Source organism: Triticum aestivum, chromosome 6B, assembly GCF_018294505.1.
Source record: "Triticum aestivum cultivar Chinese Spring chromosome 6B, IWGSC CS RefSeq v2.1, whole genome shotgun sequence".
In the NCBI taxonomy this organism is placed as follows: Eukaryota; Viridiplantae; Streptophyta; class Magnoliopsida; order Poales; family Poaceae; genus Triticum; species Triticum aestivum.
In genome coordinates this window covers 37568384-37586643 of record NC_057810.1, presented here as the reverse complement: position 1 = coordinate 37586643, position 18260 = coordinate 37568384, and the positions used below count along the sequence as shown (strand labels likewise).

Here is an 18260-nt window from a genome sequence, read left to right as displayed (position 1 = left end):
ATCCTCCAATAATGAAGATCATCACACTTTTATTTACTTGCAACTCAGGAATTACAACTCAATACTTACAATAACATATGACTCTATGTGGATGCCTCCAGCGGTGTAGAGGGATATGCAATGAATCAAGAGTGACATGTATGAAAGAATTATCAAGGTGGCTTTTCCACAAATATGATGTCAACTACATGATCATGCAAAAGCAGTATGATAATGATGGAGTGTGTGATAATAAACGGAACGGTGAAAGTTGCATCGCAATATATCTCGGAATGGCTATGGAAATGGCATAATAGGTAGGTATGGTGGCTGTTTTGAGGAAGGTATATGGTGGGTGTATGGTACCGGCGAAAGTTGCGCGGCACAAGAGAGGCTAGCAATGGTAGAAGGGTGAGAGTGCCTATAATCCATGGACTCAACATTAGTCATAAAGAACTCATATACTTATTGCAAAAATCTACAAGTTATTGAAACAAAGTACTACGCGCATGCTCCTAGGGGGATAGATTGGTAGGAAAAGACCATCGCTCGTCCCCGACCCCCACTCATAAGGAAGACAATCAATAAATAAATTATGCTCCAACTTCATCACATAGCGGTTCACCATACGTGCATGCTATGGGAATCACAAACTTCAACACAAGTATTCCTCAAATAAAGAACTACTCAACTAGCATGACTCTAATATCACCATCCTCATATCTCAAAACAATTATCAAGCATCAAATTGATCATAGCATCCAATTCACTTTCTATGATAGTTTTTATTATACCCAACTTGGATGCCCATCATATTAGGATCAATTTTAGAACCATAGCATATACCATGCTGTTCTAAAAGACTCTCAAAATAATATAAGTGAAGCATGAGAGATCAATAATTTCTACAAAATAAAACCACCGTCGTGCTCTAAAAAGATATAAGTGAAGCACTAGAGCAAAATTGCCTAGCTCAAAAGATATAAGTGAAGCACATAGAGAATTCTAATAAATTCCGAATCATGTTGTGTCTCTCCCAAAAGGTGTGTACAGCAAGGGTGATTGTGGTAAACTAAAAAGCAATGACTCATATCATACAAGACGCTCCAAGCAAAACACATATCATGTGGCGAATAAAAATATAGCTCCAAGTGAAATTACCGATAGACCAAGACGAAAGAGGGGATGCCTTCCGGGGCATCCCCAAGCTTACGCTCTTGCCACTCCTTATTCCATACTCCATCAAATCTTTACCCAAAACTTGAAAACTTCACAACACAAAACTCAACAGGAAATCTCATGAGCTTCGTTAGTGCAAGAAAGAAAAACCACCACTTAAGGTACTGTAATTAACTCATTCTTTATTTGTATTGGTGTAAAACCTACTATATTCCAACTTCTCTATGGTTCATACCCCCCGATACTAGCCATAGATTCATCAAAATAAGCAATGTGTAACTTTCGAATACTTCTGGAACTCCAAAAATCCTACCAAAATAGGAAGTCCTGGGAAATTTGTCTGTTGATCTATAGAAAAAATAATAAATTAAAAATCACGTTTCTGTGAGTTACTAAAATTATTCTCGTGTCTGCAAAAGTTTCTGTTTTTCAGCAAGATCAAATTAACTATCACCGTAGGTTATCCTATAGGTTCTACTTGGCACAAACACTAATTAAAACATAAAACCACATCTAAACAGAAACTAGATAATTTATTTATTACTAAACAGAAGCAAAAAGCAAGGAACAAAAATAAAATTGGGTTGCCTCCCAACAAGCGCTATCGTTTAACGCCCTAGCTAGGCATAAAAGCGAGAATAGATCTAAGTATTTCCATCTTTGGTATTCAATTCATAAGTGGATCTCATAATAGATTCATAGGGTAATTTGATTTTCTTTCTAGGAAAGTGTTCCATGCCTTTCCTTACTGGAAATTGGAATCTAATATTCCCTTCCTTCATATCAATAATTGCACCAATCGTTCTAAGCAAAGGTCTACCAAGAATAATAGGACATGAAAAATTGCAATCTGTATCAAGAACGCTAAAATCTAAGGGCACATAATTCCTAATTGCAACAATAAGAACATCATTAATCCTTCCCATAGGTCTCTTAATAGTGAAATCCGCAAGGTGCAAGTTTAAAGAGAAATCATCAAATTCACGGAAACCTAGCACATCACATAAAGTTTTTGGAATCGTGGAAACACTAGCACCCAAATCACACAAAGCATAGCATTCATGATCTTTAATTTTAATTTTAATAGTAGGTTCCCACTCATCATAAAGTTTTCTAGGGATTGAAAATTCCAATTTAATTTTTTCCTCAAAAGATCGCATCAAAGCATCAACGATATGTTTGGTAAAAGCTTTATTTTGACTATAAGCATGAGGAGAATTCGACACAGATTGCAACAAGGAAATACAATCTATTAAAGAAAAATTATCATAATTAAATTCCTTTAAATCCAAAATAGTGGGTTCATTGCTATGTAAAGTTTTGACCTCTCCAATCCCACTTTTACCAAATTTAGCATCAAGATCTAAAACTCCGAATCATTGGGACGCCTTTTAACTAAAATTGACTCATCTCCAGTCCCATCATTATCAAGATTCAAATTGCAAAACAAAGATTTAATAGGGGACACATCAATTACTTTTAGATCTTCATCATTATTTTTCTCTAACCCTTCTGGTTTGGCAGCCATCTTATTAACCAAGGTGGCTTGCTTATCAGAAATTTGGGCTATTGATTTTTCAAGTCGAGCAATCTGAGAATTCAAACCATAAAATTCCTTAGACATATCATCAAGCTCTTTATTCATGTATTCCATAAAGCTTTTTTTGTTCTTTAAGCTCATTTCTAAAGAAATTATTATGCTCAAATTGTAAAGTCATAAAGATTATAACGTTGCTTCCGATCTCTTCCATTCTTCTAAGGTGAAGATCAACATTTTTATGCAAGGCCATAAGGGCAAATAGGAACACAAGAGGCAAGCGAAAGAGAGAGCCGAACGGGAAAGAGAGGGAGAATAAAACGGCAAGGGTGAAGTGGGGGAGAGGAAAACGAGAGGCAAATGGCAAATAATGTAATGCGAGGGAGATGAGTTTGTGATGGATACTTGGTATGTCTTGACATGAGCGAAGACCTCCCCGGCAACGGCGCAAGAAATCCTTCTTGCTACCTCTTGAGCACTGCGTTGATTTTCCCTTGAAGAGGAAACGGTGATGCAACAAAGTAGCATAAGTATTTCCCTTAGTTTTTGTGAACCAAGGTATCAATACAGTAGGAGGCTCCACACGAGTCCCTTGTACCTACACAAACAAAGAAGAACCTCGCAACCAATGCGATAAATGGGTTGTCAATCCCTTCATGGCCACTTGCAAAAGTGAGATATGATAGAGATAATAAGATAAGATAAATATATTTGGTATTTTTATGATATAGATTGGAAATTAAAGATAGCAAAATAAAGTAGATCGGAAACTTATATGATGGTAGATAGACCCCGGGGCCATAGGTTTCACTAGTGGCTTCTCTCGAGATAGCATAAGTATTACGGTGCGTGAACAAATTACGGTTGAACAATTGATATAAAAGTGCATATTTATGAGATTATCTAGGCATGATCATGTATATAGGCATCACGTCCGCGACAAGTAGACCAACTCCTGCCTGCATCTACTACTATTACTCCACACATCGACCGCTATCCAGCATGCATCTAGAGTATTAAGTTCATAAGAACAGAGTAACGCATTAAGCAAGATGACATGATGTAGAGGGATAAACTCAAGCAATATGATATAAACCCCTTCTTTTTATCCTCGATGGCAAAAATACAATACGTGCCTTGCTGCCCCTGCTGTCACTGGGAAAGGACACCGCAAGATTGAACCCAAAGCTAAGAACTTCTCCCATTGCAAGAAAGATCAATCTAGTAGGCCAAACCAAACTGATAATTCGAAGAAACTTGCAAAGATAACCAATCATACATAAAATAATTCAGATGAGATTCAAATATTTCTCATAGATAAACTTGATCATAAACCCACAATTCATCGGTTCTCGACAAACACACTGCAAAAAGAGTTACATCAAATAGATCTCCAAGAAGATCGAGGAGAACTTTGTATTGAGATTCAAAGAGAGAGAAGAAGCCATCTAGCTAATAACTATGGACCCGAAGGTCTGTGGTAAACTACTCACAACTCATCGGAGAGGCTATGGTGTTGATGTAGAAGCCCTCCGTGATCGATTCCCACTCCGGCGGAGCGCCGGAAAAGGCCCCAAGATGGGATCTCACGGGTACAGAAGGTTGCGGCGGTGGAAATAGGGTTTCGTGGCGCTCCTGGATGTTTTCGTGGTACGTAGATATATATGGGAGGAAGAAGTAGGTCGGTGGAGCCACGAGGGGCCCATGAGGGTGGGGGGCGCGCCCAGCCCCCTAGGGCGCGCCCTCCTGCCTCGTGGCCGCCTCGGCTGCTTCTTGACGTCCACTCCAAGTATCCTGGATTGCGTTTGTTGCAAAAAGATCGCTCCCGAAGGTTTCATTCTATTTGGACTCCGTTTGATATTCCTTTTCTTCGAAACACTGAAATAGGCAAAAAAACAACAATTTGGGCTGGGCCTCCGGTTAGTAGGTTAGTCCCGAAAATGATATAAAAGTGTAAAGTAAAGCCGATAAACATCCAAAACGGGTAATATAATAGCATGGAACAATAAAAAGTTATAGATACGTTGGAGACGTATCAACGCACTCTTACCCTTCCATCATTGCTAGCCTCTTCGGTACCGTGCATTGCCCTTTCTCACCTCGAGAGTTGGTGCAAACTTCGCCGGTGCTTCGAAACCCCGTTATACGATACATTCTATCACACATAAGCCTCCTTATATCTTCTTCAAAACAGCCACCATACATACCTATTATGGCATTTCCATAGCCATTTCGAGATATATTGCCATCCAACTTCCATCATCATCATATACATGACTTGAGCATTCATTGTCATATTGCTTTGCATGATCGTAAGACAGCTAGCATGATCTTTTCATGGCTTGTCCATTTTTTGATATCTTTTCTATGCTAGATCATTGCACATCCTGGTACACTACCAGAGGCATTCATATAGAGTCATATTTTGTTCTAGTATCGAGTTGTAATATTGAGTTGTAAGTAAATAAAAGTGTGATGATCATCATTATTAGAGCATTGTCCCATGTGAGGAAAGGATGATGGAAGCTATGATTCCCTCACATGTTGGGATGAGTCTCCTGACTTTATGAAAATAAAAGAGGCCAAAGAATACCAAATAAAAAAAAGAGGCCAAAGAAGCCCACCAAAAAAATAAAAAATAAAAAATAAAGAAGAAAAAAATGAGAGAAAAGGAGAGAAGGGGCAATGCTACTATCCTTTACCAAACTTGTGCTTCAAAGTAGCACCATGTTCTTCATATAGAGTCTCTTGAGTTATCACTTTCATATACTAGTGGGAATTTTCATTATAGAACTTGGCTTGTATATTTCGATGATGGGCTTCCTCAAATGCCCGAGGTCTTCATGAGCATGCGCACCCACTTAGTTTCAGTTTGAGCTTTCATACACTTATAGCTCTAGTGCATCCGTTGCATGCCAATCCCTACTCCTCATATTGACATCAATTCATGGGAATCTCCATAGCTCGTTGATTAGCCGCGTCGATGTGAGACTTTCTCCCTTTTTGTCTTCTCCACACAACCTCCATCATCATATTCTATTCCCCATGTAGTGCTATATCCATGGCTTGCGCTCATGTATTGCGTGAGGGTTGAAAATGCTGAAGCGCGTTAAAAAGTATGAACCATTGCTTGGCTGACACCGGGATGAGCATGAGGGGTACCTTGTGTTAAGAAAAGGGAGCATAAAAGACTATATGATTTTGTGGGGATAACATTCTTTAGCATTGATATTTTGAAAGACATGATTTTTTGTTGGGATGCCCAAGTATTAAATTCTTTTATGTCAAATGAGAGACTATTGCTTTGAATCACTCATGTCTTAATATTCATGCCATGATTATATTACATGATCAAGATTATGCTAAGTAGCATTCCACATCAAAAATTATCTTTTTTATTATTTACCTACTCAAGGACGAGCAGGAATTAAGCTTGGGGATGCTGATACGTCTCCGTCGTATCTATAATTTTTGATTGTTCCATGCCAATATTATTCAACCCTCATATAATTTTGGCAACTTTTTATACTATTTTTGGGAGTAACATATTGATCCAGTGCGTAGTGCCAGTTCCTGTTTGTTGCATGTTTTTTGTTTCGCAGAAAAACCAAATCAAACAGAGTCCAAACGGGATAAAAACGGCCGAAGATTTTTTTTGGAATATTTATGAATTTTGGGAAGTGGAATCAACGCGAGACGATGCTTGAGGGGCCCATGAGGCAGGGGGCACGCCCCTGTCTGGTACCCTTCTTTCGCTGCAAGAAAGCTAATATCTGGAAACAAATCACATTGAAAGTTTCAATGCAATCAGAGTTACGGATCTCCGGGAATATAAGATATGGTGAAAGGGCAGAAGCAGAAACGCAGAAACAGAGAGAGACATAGAGACAGATCCAATCTCGGAGGGGCTCTCGCCCCTCCCACGCCATGGATACCATGGACCAGAGGGGAAACCCTTCCCCCATCTAGGGAGAAGGTCAAGCAAGAAGAAGAAGAAGGGGGGTTCTCTCCCCCTCTCTCCCGGTGGCGCCGAAACGCCACCGGGGCCATCATCATCACCGTGATCTACACCAACACCTCCATCATCTTCACCAATATCTCCATCACCTTCCCGCATGTATCTACAGTGGTCCACTCTCCCACAACCCACTGTACCCTCTACTTGAACATGGTGCTTTATGCTTCATATTATTATCCAATGATGTGTTGCCATCCTATGATGTCTGAGTAGATTTTCGTTGTCCTATCGGTAATTGGTGAATTGCTATGATTGGTTTAATTTGCTTGTGGTTATGTTGCTGTCCTTTGGTGCCCATCATATGAGCGCGCACGTGGATCACACCATACGGTTAGTTGTATGTTGATAGGACTATGTATTGGAGGGCAAGAGTGACAAAAGCTTCAACCTAGCATAGACATTGATGCATACGGGATTGAAGGGGGACCAATATATCTTAATGCTATGATTGGGCTTTACCTTAATGAATGTTAGTAGTTGCGGATGCTTGCTAATAGTTCCGATCATAAGTGCATAGAATTCCAAGTCAGGGATGACATGCTAGCAGTGGCCTCTCCCATATAAAACTTGCTATCGGTCTAGTAAAGTAGTAAATTGCTTAGGGACAATTTCACAACTCCTACCACCACTTTTCCGCACTCGTTATACTAACTTTATTGCGTCTTTATCTAAACAGCCCTTATTTTTTATTTATGTGCTCTTTATATTTAATTGCAGTGAAGCTCTAGAGATTGAGATACATGTGCTGATGATTGGTATGGCGCTTGCTACACAGCATACAGAGGTTCCGGTGTTGGTTCAGTCAAATTCTTCAACTGCCTTATCTTTTTTTTCAAATTTAAGTTTATATCGTTCGGTGTATGGTCAGTTAGTGGCTGAAATTAAGGCTCTAATGAATGATAGGGTTTTGTTCCGCAGAGACTTCATACGTCACATAATAGTGTTGCAGATTGTCCGACAAGGTACACTTTCTTTGTGCGAGCTATGGTTGTGTGGCTCGGCAGAGGGGCCCCATGTATTAAGGATCTCTTGCCCAAGGATTGTAGCTCTACCATGATGGAGTAAAACCCTTTTGATCTCGCAAAAAAAGAAGATGATATCATTTTTCACATTACACATGCTCCTTGAGGACAACGGTAGCCATCGTGGTGATAGTACGAGTACTACTGTTGTATGTTGGATGCTGATTGATGTGGGGAAAGACTTAGCCGATATATTTTTCCTAGGCATGCATATGCAGAAAAAAAAATGTTGGGACATTTACATTTATACCCCTAATTTGTGCCCACTCTCAGAATTACTTCTAACTTTTTTATACTTCAGTTGTCTCCTAAAAATAATTTTAGGTCGCGAGAATGCCCTTCCATCTGATCAAAGTTGTTTGACCAAAAATTTGAAAATTCATAAAAAATTCTTATGAATTCAGAAAATGCAAATAAGGCACCTAATTATGCATAAAAATAGGACGCTGATAACGCCCGCACGTGTGGCATACAAGACATCCGCCCACGCACCGTGTGTGGCTTATGTAGGAGGCACCCCACACGGGTCATGTATGGCCGAACATTAGAACTGCCCCCATGTGTGGGCGCAGCTACTTCGTGCCACACACCCAACAAGTACTACTAATCCCACCCCGCGCGTGTGGCACGAACGAAAAATTCCCATACATCCTGGCGCAGCTATGTTAGTTACCCTCGAGATGAAGCTTTAGTTGCCATCCGAGATGGCAAATATAGTTGTAAAAGCATGGGAACTCTCTCTGTTTTGGTTAACTATAATTGCCATATCTAATTCATGGTAGTTGTTGCATGCAATCAAACCATAGTTGCCGTGTGCGATTAACTGCTTGCCACATGTGATCAAACAATAGTTGCCGTGTGTGTTTACCAAGTTGTCATGTGCATGCAACTGCAGTTGTCGTCTATCAACGAATCATTGTTGCCATGTGTGTTTACCTAGTTGCCGCATACGCGCAACTGCAGTTGCCATCTATCACCGTACGAGAGTGGTTTGGGCGAGGAGTAGTTCATCCACACGCGCGTGGACTGGTTGGTGACCGTGTTGGCGGGAACAGGTTCACCCATACGGCGCAGCTGGCAACCGCGCGCAGCGGGTCGTGTGTGAGAGCGCTCTACCGCACACAACACGCTATGCCTACGTGGCACTCGGATTACTTTAGGATTCGTGCACAAAAGAATTAAGACGGATCAAGGCGTGTGGGCGACGTGCAAATATGCCAACACGTATGGGCGTTATCATTTGGGTAAAAATATCAGCTATACGCGCATGTAATTTACATTCATCTCCTACATGTGTATTTATTTGCATTAACCCTAAATAGTTTGCTTTTGTCATGAACGTCAATGACATGCGCATATAGGTGATGTTTTTATGAATATTTTGATATCTTGTTTTGCCTTCTTCTGATTTCATATGAATTTGTGATGAATTTTTAGAGTGTCGGTCTAGATGAAAGGGCATTCTGGCAACCTAAATTGTTTTTAGGGGCAAATTTTTGCACACTTTCAAATTATTGTTAAATTTGAGTAGTGAGTTCGAGTTAGGGGCATATATGTAAATGTCTCTTTTCTTTGTTGTGTGCATCGTGTGATGCAGAGTCCCGAGTTATCCCCTTTTCGAAGAATAAAAAATCCAACATTTCTATGCTTGGAGATGCATGGTAGGCTACAGTAGAAAATACGATTTTATTTTTGGCAGTACGGTAGCAAACAAGCATGATCGATAACTTTATTCAACATACGCTTGTGTAGAATATGCTGAACTAAAAGCATGCATGTATTGGTAGCTGGACCCTTCCATATACTACCATTCTTTTAGATAAGCCTTGCCATACCCTGGGCATAATTATATTTTGTTGCTGGTACCCCCCCCCCCCCCCCCCCCCCCCCATGCCCCCCCCCCCCCCCGCGTCGCCTCCCATGTGTGACCTAGGCACCGCCAGCCTCCCATTCATGTGATCTCCTACCGCTGCCGCCGCCGGCGAGGGCCCCATTGGTGGCGGGCCAGGCGCCAAAGGCACCCGGTCATGTGGCTCGCAATGTGATCTCCCTAAGGTGGCTAGGGTGCCTCTTGCAGTGCATCTGTTGGCAGTAGTTAGGTCGGCGCCCCTAATTTGTTCGGCATTGGCCGGTGCTCCATGGCCCGACAGGGTGGGCTGTCCTGCTGGAGATGGATGGCGGCGGTGGCTGATACGTCTCTGTCGTATCTATAATTTTTGATTGTTCCATTCCAATATTATTCAACCCTCATAGACTTTTGGCAACTTTTTCTACTATTTTTGGGACTAACATATTGATCCAGTGCCCAGTGCCAGTTCCTGTTTGTAGACTTGTTTTTTGTTTCGCAGAAAACCCATATCAAACGGAGTCCAAACGGGATAAAAACGGACGGAGATTTTTTTGGAATATTTATGAATTTTGGGAAGTGGAATCAATGCGAGACGATGCTCGAGGGGCCCATGAGGCAGGGGGCACGCCCAAGGGGGTGGGCGCACCCCTGACCCTCGTGGACACCCCATAAGGCGGTTGTTGCCCTTCTTTCGCCGCAAGAAAGCTAATATCCGTAAACAAATCACGTTGAAAGTTTCAATTCCATCAGAGTTACGGATCTCCGAGAATATAAGAAAGGGTGAAAGGGCATAACCAGAAAAGAATAAACAGAGAGAGACAGAGAGACAAATCTAATCTCGGAGGGGCTCTCGCCCCTCCCACGCCATGGAGACCATGGACTAGAGGGGAAACCCTTCTCCCATCTAGGGAGAAGGTAAAGGAAGAAGAAGAAGAAGGGGGGCTCTCTCCCCCTCTCTCCCGGTGGCGCCGGAACGCCGCCGGGGCCATCATCATCACCGTGATCTACACCAACACCTCCGTTATCTTCACCAACATTTCCATCACCTTCCCCAATCTATCTACAGCGGTCCATTCTCCCGCAACCCGCTGTACCCTCTACTTGAACATGGTGCTTTATGCTTCATATTATTATCCAATGATGTGTTGCCATCCTATGATGTCTGAGTAGATTTTCGTTGTCCTATCGGTAATTGGTGAATTGCTATGATTGGTTTAATTTGCTTGTGGTTATGTTGATGTCCTTTGGTGCCCATCATATGAGCGCGCGCGTGGATCACACCATAGGGTTAGTTGTATGTTGATAGGACTATGTATTGGAGGGCAAGAGTGACCGAATTTTCAACCTAGCATAGAAATTGATGCATACGGGATTGAAGGGGGACCAATATATCTTAATGCTATGGTTGGGATTTACCTTAATGAACGTTAGTAGTTGCGGATGCTTGCTAATAGTTCCGATCATAAGTGCATAGAATTCCAAGTCAGGGATGACATGCTAGCAGTGGCCTCTCCCACATAAAACTTGCTATCGGTCTAGTAAAGTAGTCAATTGCTTAGGGACAATTTCACAACTCCTACCACCACTTTTCTACACTTGTTATACTAACTTTGTCACATCTTTATCTAAACAGACCCTAGTTTTTATTTACATGCTCTTTATATTCTTGCAAACCTATCCTATCACACCTACAAAGTACTTATAGTTTCATACTTGTTCTAGGTAAAGCGAACGTTTGTGCTTAGAGTTGTATCGGTGGTCGATAGAACTTGAGGGAATATTTGTTCTACCTTTAGCTCCTCGTTGGGTTCGACACTCTTACTTATCGAAAGAGGCTACAATTGATCCCCTGTACTTGTGGGTTATCAAGGCCTTGGTCGACATGTGGTGTGACCCGGCATGGCAGGCGCAACATGTGTAGAAGGGAAATGATCGCCAAAATGCCAGGTCCGGCTCATGTCCAGGGGAGCCAGAACCGAACCGCTCTCAAGCAACACATGGTATGTGGATTAAGATGTTAACTTTTTCGCACGGTGCATCTTGGTTCATTAAACTTGATGGTTAATTTTGCAGGAGGCAACGGTTGGTCACCCGGTCCACATCCTGGATGCCTGGAAAGAAGGCCACAAGGGGAAGGATGGCGCCGAGTTCTGCAGCTTGTCGGTGCAGGAGAAGTACAAGACCTTCAAAGAGGTCTTCCAAAGAGGTGCACAGGGAGGACGTCGAACCTATGTCCAAGCCCCTTGTGCTAGAGCTTCTCATCATTGTTGGCCAGGGGAAGGGCCATGGCCGCCACCTCGTTTGCAACGGGGCGATCACGACCTCCTCGCACCGCAAGCTACATGAGATACGCGCATCGATCACCAGCTCAACTCCATCCATACGAAGTCGCCCAACCGCTGCGTCATGTGAGATAAAGCGCCTCAAGGTTAGCATCCTAACCTTTCATTCATGTCCATGCCTTGAAATAGCACCGTTCCAACCTATACTAGCCTAATGCCATATTACAAGATATCATGGACCAACAGGCTTCTGAATAGGAGCAAAGGCGGCTGGCTGAGCAGGAGAGCAAAAATAAGGAGCGAGCAGACATGAACGACAGGTTGAAGCTGCTCGAGAATCAACTACAAGTAGAACATGCTCTAAACTAGATATGAATATTCATTATATAGAGACGAACCACCCTCACGCGACTCTACTCTGATAGGTTCTTATGCAATCTCGAAGCAGTGGAAGTGATGCCCCTCCTCCTCCTCCGGAATCTTAACCCGGTGGCCCCTCCTACTCCTCAAGATGATCTATGAACTTGTGACCTTCTATGTGACATGCACGTGTTTTGCAAGTAGTGAACGTCCATAAGTTAACAATATGTATGAATTTGTGAACTTGTGTGTGATGTGTACTAGTATGAAACATTCGCCTATATATGTGGACAACTTCAAATTATGCCTATGTGTGTGTTGTGTTACTCGACGAATTACTAGGGAGCTACGAGCTCCCACATTCATTTGTTATGATACCATTTTTGCACTGATATATATACCGATATTGCACTGTAGTCATTTTCAGTTGCAGGGATCAGACAAGAAAGAGCTTAGAAACAGAAGCAAATGGGACACATTTCCGAGGGCAACACTCGGAAACAGACAGGCTACCGAGAGCAGCACTTGGGAAAGGGGTCGTCTGAGAACTGAAACTAATGTTGTGCCACACCTTTTCCAAGTGCTGCTCTGGAAAAAAGAAGTCAGCTGAGCAGTACTTCACTTCACTACTACAGTGGTGCGACTCTTTTCCGAGGGCTGTGACCCTCGGTAAAAGGTCAGCTGCCATGTGGGACATCTAGTCCCACTGCTCAGTTCCGAAGGGTTGAGCCAATAGTCGTATGTCCAGAATTGCCGAGAGGAGCTCTTGGCAAAATATCGCGATATTATTCTTTTCAAATATTTAGGAAACAATATATAAATTTTACTGATAAACGTGACCAGTGGGACCACATGTCAGGTGGAGAAAATGTTTTTACTGATAATTGCCGAGAGCCACTCTCGGTATAGGCCACCCCAAGTGAGGTCGCCGTTAGTTCCAAACTAGTAGGCCTGGTGGCCCCCCTTTGCCATGTGTGGCTCTCGGCGACTACACCGTTTGTCGTGCGGTGCTTGTTCGCCGTGAGACCATGACGACAACGGAAGTTAGTTGCCGTGAAGACAGGTTTGCCGAGTGTAGCTCTCGGCGTCTCTTAGTTAGCTGAATGCCCGTGTTTTGGCTCTCGACGAAGACCCCGACACCCGGCATATAGGAAAATTCCAGTAGTGCCTATTTGATTTTAGCGGCAAATCTCCTACTTGTCATTTCATTTGAGAACACTTTATTTTTACAATAGATATGATGAATTAACGAGTCACATCATCCAACAATGATAGATGGTAGAGAACCCCTAAGCATATGCACCATTAGTGAGTTTGAGGCGCTACTTTTTTTGTTTTTGAGAAAAGTTTCATGCGCTACTTTGCTTTGCTTTTTCCCAAAAAAAAAAGGAGAAGAAAACGAAATACTCAAGTCATGTTACCAAATGGGCCAGGTCTAAGCCTCTGTTTTCAGGACACGTTGGGCCATTTGGGACACACAGGCACACCGATGCCAGATCTCGTACAGCTTCAAAAGGCCCTTAAAAAAGTCCAAATCCCAGTCATAAGCGTTCGCCCGGCCTTTTCCCTGAAATCCCTCCCGTACAGACTAGGGTATCTCAACAGCGGCGGGATGGGCGGCAACGCCACGGAGATTGCCCTCCTCGAGCGCCGCCACCATTCCTGTCCCCAGGAGATGGCCTCGCTGCCGATCCCGGACGAGCTCCTGGCTGAAATCTTCGTTCGCCTGCCCACCCAAGCCGACCTCGCCCACGCCTCTGCGGCCTGCGTCACCTTTCGCCGCGTCGTCGCCGACCGCTCCTTCCCCCGGCTGTACCGCAAGATCCACGCCGCGCCCCTCCTCGGCTTCCTCGATCTTAACCGAGTCTTCCACCCTGCTGACCCGCCTCACCCCTCCACTTCTGCAACAAAAGCCTTCGCTGACTTCAGCTTATCCTTCCTCCCTGCCCCAGCCAGTGACTGGACCATGCTGGACGTCTGCGACGGCCGCGTCCTCCTCTACAGGCGCGGCGACTTCACAGAGCTTGTGGTGTGCGATCCCTTGCACCGGCGCCACCTCCTGCTTCCACCAATTCCTGAATTCATTGACGACTGGGTTCCTTCAGCGGACAACTCACAGATCTTCCTCGTGGGCGGCAATGAGGAAGATTCCGATGAAACATTTTTCAGTGTGATATATGTGGCATTCGACCAACATAAGCAGACGGCCTTCGTCTTCTCTTCCACCACCGGAAAATGGCAAGCTACTCCATCAACAGTGCGATCGCCTTGCTCATACTGGCTTCAGTCTGCGTATGGCTGCTTGTATGGGTTGACAGAGAGCAGTCAGAAGTTACAGGTGTTTGACACCCGGAGGATGGAGTTCTCACTCGTAGACCTCCCACCCAAAGCTAAAACAGGTTCTTCTTATGTGCATGTAGCCATTGTGGGGGCAGGGGAGGGCATCATTGGGATGTTTGTGCTACCACATAAGACATCTGACCTCAGTTATTTTGTTAAGAGCAACAACGGTGGAAGTTCAAGCCACTGGCAATTGCAGAAGACAGTCTCACTGGATTCTTCTCACTACTCTTTAGATGTGGGTTCAACAGGGAGGCAGTTGTTCCTATACCATCGCGGAAGCCCATCGCTTGATGCCCGCCTTTTCTCAATGGACGTCAAGACATTCCAGCTTGAGAAGGTGTTCGGCTCCAAATTTGGCATTCTTTACCCACGGGCATATAACAACTTTCCACCATTCTTGTCGACTCCAATAGTATCAAGTGGTAACCTTTCTGTTGCATCCTAGTTATTACCTTCCCTTAATGTCATCACATGGGTCGTTTGTTGCTCTAAAGTTCACTACTGTAATCAATAATTCTAGTTTACACAGTTTAGTAGTTGTCACCTCTTCTCTGTTGTGACTATGCAAATAAAGCTCAGGAACACAATTTTGATGTATTCGTTAGTACGTTGTAATGCTACTCTAAGGTTAGTGGACGGTATGTACGACTAGCATCTTGGAAGCATATTAAAATCATAAGAAACACTAGACTGCGACAAATATTTTTGTTTCCATGGCCAATCTAAAGCAGAAATCATAGAACTTCAAAGAACACTGCCACCACAGTTCACCTTTTGTTCGTTTCACCTTATCCCAGACTTATCTTGTGCACCTTTATGATTTATGTCATTTATCTCTATATGTTTACATGACTTTTCTGGCAATGTATTCCAACTTGTATTGGAAATGGCAATGAGAAATACCATAAAGCGATGATTTGTTGTTATATATGTCAAATTCCATTGAAGTTAATATTCTAACTACTCCATGGCTTGGTTCCGAAGGTTGACACTCCAATCTCTATGTATTGTGTGTCTGTTTTCTTTTAGTCGCTGGCACTTTGTGCTTCTTCCCTGTGTTTTTTTACCGAAATAGGCTTGCGCCCCGCTATATTAATATAGCAACCACCCGATACAACCAGAAGTTCGACGCTGGGGCAAACATCACAACCATGCCCAAAAGAAAAACAAGAAAAAAGCAAAAGAAAGAAATGCCGGCAGCACCAGATGAACGAAAGCTGAAGCATCCCGCAACCGTTGCGCCCACCGGAGATATCCACCACGCTCCAATGCCATCGAGTCGCCGCGAACCAAGCAACACCTTCAAGAAGGACTGCGACGACGACGACGCTGCTGCCCGGACGAATCCTAGGATTTCTCCCGGTACACGGAGGGAAGCGGGGGAGAGGTACTCCCGACGCCCTTCAAGAAGGTTGATGGTGCCCGCAGGCGTCACCGCGCCGGTGCCGGGCAGACCCAAGAGGGATTTCGCCCTACCCCTCAAACCCACAACCCCGGACCAACCGGCGGCTCCACCACGCCAACCGCCCACCACCCTGCGCCACCACAATCACGAGGACACCACCGTTGCCTCTCCATCGAAGACACTGCGAGGCCGGCCGAACCAAACGAGACCACCATCGATAGGGACCGGGAGCACGACAGCCACGTGGGAGGGGACAACCTCCACTGGCACAAGCAGTAGCAGACCGGACGCAGGCGCGGGAGCACGCCGGACCCCCTGCCCAGCCGGGCCCAGAACGGGCCCGTTAAGCTCCTGCCGCCGCGTTGCAGCCGACGCAGCGCGGAGCCGCCGATCCCAACGACCGCATCCCGACAGCCCAGCCGGAGGAGACCCACCGGAGGCCAGACCAGCCCGCCCTGACCCAGATCGGACCCAAAAGGGCCCAGATCTGGGCCTGCAGGGCTCCGCCGGCCGACCCACGCCGTCAGCCGCCACCGCCGCCAAAGAACAGCGCCGCCGCCGCCGCATCTGCGCCCGATCTACATCGGAGCACCGCCCGCCGAGGTGCACCATCGCCGGAAACCGCCGCCCGAGCCGAGGAACCACGAGGGGAAGAGGAAGAGGGCCGCCACCGCCGGCCTCGCCACGGCGCTGCGCGGGCAACGCCAGCCGGCGGAAGCGGCGGGAGGAGGGGTGGGAGGAGGGGGCTGGGCGGCGAGGGGAGGGAGGGCCGCCCCGGTCGCCCCGCTCAGGGGGGCGGCGCGGGGGGTACGGGGAGGGAGGGGTCTCTCCCCCTATGTTTTTTTAGTAAGCAATCGATTAAGTGTTGCCCAACAGCAAGATCTATTGATTGTTTTGATCTCAAGCTGCTGATTATTTATGATCCGATTATGCATATATTGGTCAGGTGCTCAGGAACAAGGTGTGGGGACGCCTCAAGTTGAAGAAGAGCCCATAGATAGCCCTCAGTAAGAGAGCACTGTTGACGAGGGGAATTTTGGAAGTCCTGGCGACGTATCAAGGACTGGAGATGGTTCTGATTAACGTTGTGCCATGATTGGACAGTTGATCACAGATTGTGCGTCTGTCAGATAAGGTAGCAACAGCAGTAATGACCTGTAATTTATGGCATAATCAGTTGGTTAATTAGACTATGTAAGAAGTCAGAGAGCTTCTGATCTTGCTGTATATATGTCTACCCATCACTATAGCTACTATTGTGAGCCATTGGGATGACAGTTATTTGCAAATTAGGGAGCAGCAATGATCTCTCTTTACTGCTCTTTGTTTACACAGAGAAGTCACCTTCAGTTTTGTTTCTGCTTTGTCAAAAAAATGGTGGCCAAGTAACATCCGATGAGCTCCATGCAAGCAAAACAAAAATTCTGTTCAATAGTGCACAAATGGTTGAGCACTAATTGTGTTATTGTTTGTATGGATCTCCTCAGACATCGTTTGGCCACTAAATTTTGCAAGAACCTAAAACATTTGATCATAATCGAAGCCACAAACTTCAGAATTTTTTGAGTTATTTTTACTAGTTTTTAGATTTTACTGAAGATACATTAGTTCTGCTTGTGCTCCGCCAATCTGTTTTTCAAATGTATTTATTTGAGCCAAGGTTGTTTAGAAGCCCAACGTATTTCAACGTATGTCCTCTCTCCTCTGTATTTAAACGATCGAGGCACCTTGAGTTGATTGATTCTTGGAGAAGTCAACCTCGCTGAGTTCAAGCAAATTGAGTGCATATGTCTCCTTCATTTTCTTGGGAAGGAGTGATGACAAGAAATTCGGTTGGATACTTGGGCTACTACAAATGAAAGTGTGGGGTATTTACTATACTCGGCCTCCGCCAGTGTAAAGAAGCTCAATATCTCTGGTAGTAAAGCTAGGAGATATATCACAAGATAGAAAAAAAAACACCCCAGATGATCGGTAATACATTCAAGTCTATGAGACCAGAGTGGTTGAACCGTGTGTCTATATATGCCAGTGGCTATCGCCCCGTGGTTCCCCTAATACTTTAGCTTTTCCAGTGTCAACACAGGCACTACGAAATGGTCGAATATCACTGAAGATACGGAGAATGGGAGCCAGGCTTGATCGGGATGCGATTGTGACAAACATTAAGTGGCACTGGATTGTATATACATACTGATCCACGGGAATAGGATGCACCAGGAATTGATACAAATCAATCGTATGCCAAGCAGTTCAGGCATTCACACCATCGATGGAAGATATACG

At 44.5% G+C, this 18260-nt stretch overlaps 1 protein-coding gene across 1 annotated transcript; it reads left to right on the top strand.

The window, feature by feature from the left end:
- Positions 1–13799: 13799 nt before the first annotated feature.
- Positions 13800–17277, top strand: LOC123133341 (uncharacterized). Its single transcript, XM_044552833.1, has 2 exons — positions 13800–14991; positions 16921–17277. Exons 1-2 carry the CDS (start codon positions 13839–13841, stop codon positions 16983–16985), a joined length of 1218 nt encoding a protein of 405 aa, XP_044408768.1. The 5' UTR covers positions 13800–13838; the 3' UTR covers positions 16986–17277.
- Positions 17278–18260: the final 983 nt, after the last annotated feature.

What these genes read in the sequence shown, in the direction of transcription:
- LOC123133341 (XM_044552833.1), top strand. Translation starts at nt 13,839, where the DNA reads ATGGGCGGCAACGCCACGGAGATTGCCCTCCTCGAGCGCCGCCACCAT. An exon ending in GACTCCAATAGTATCAAGTG is followed by an intron (nt 14,992 to 16,920) that starts GTAACCTTTCTG and finishes TATATTGGTCAG; the next exon opens with GTGCTCAGGAACAAGGTGTG.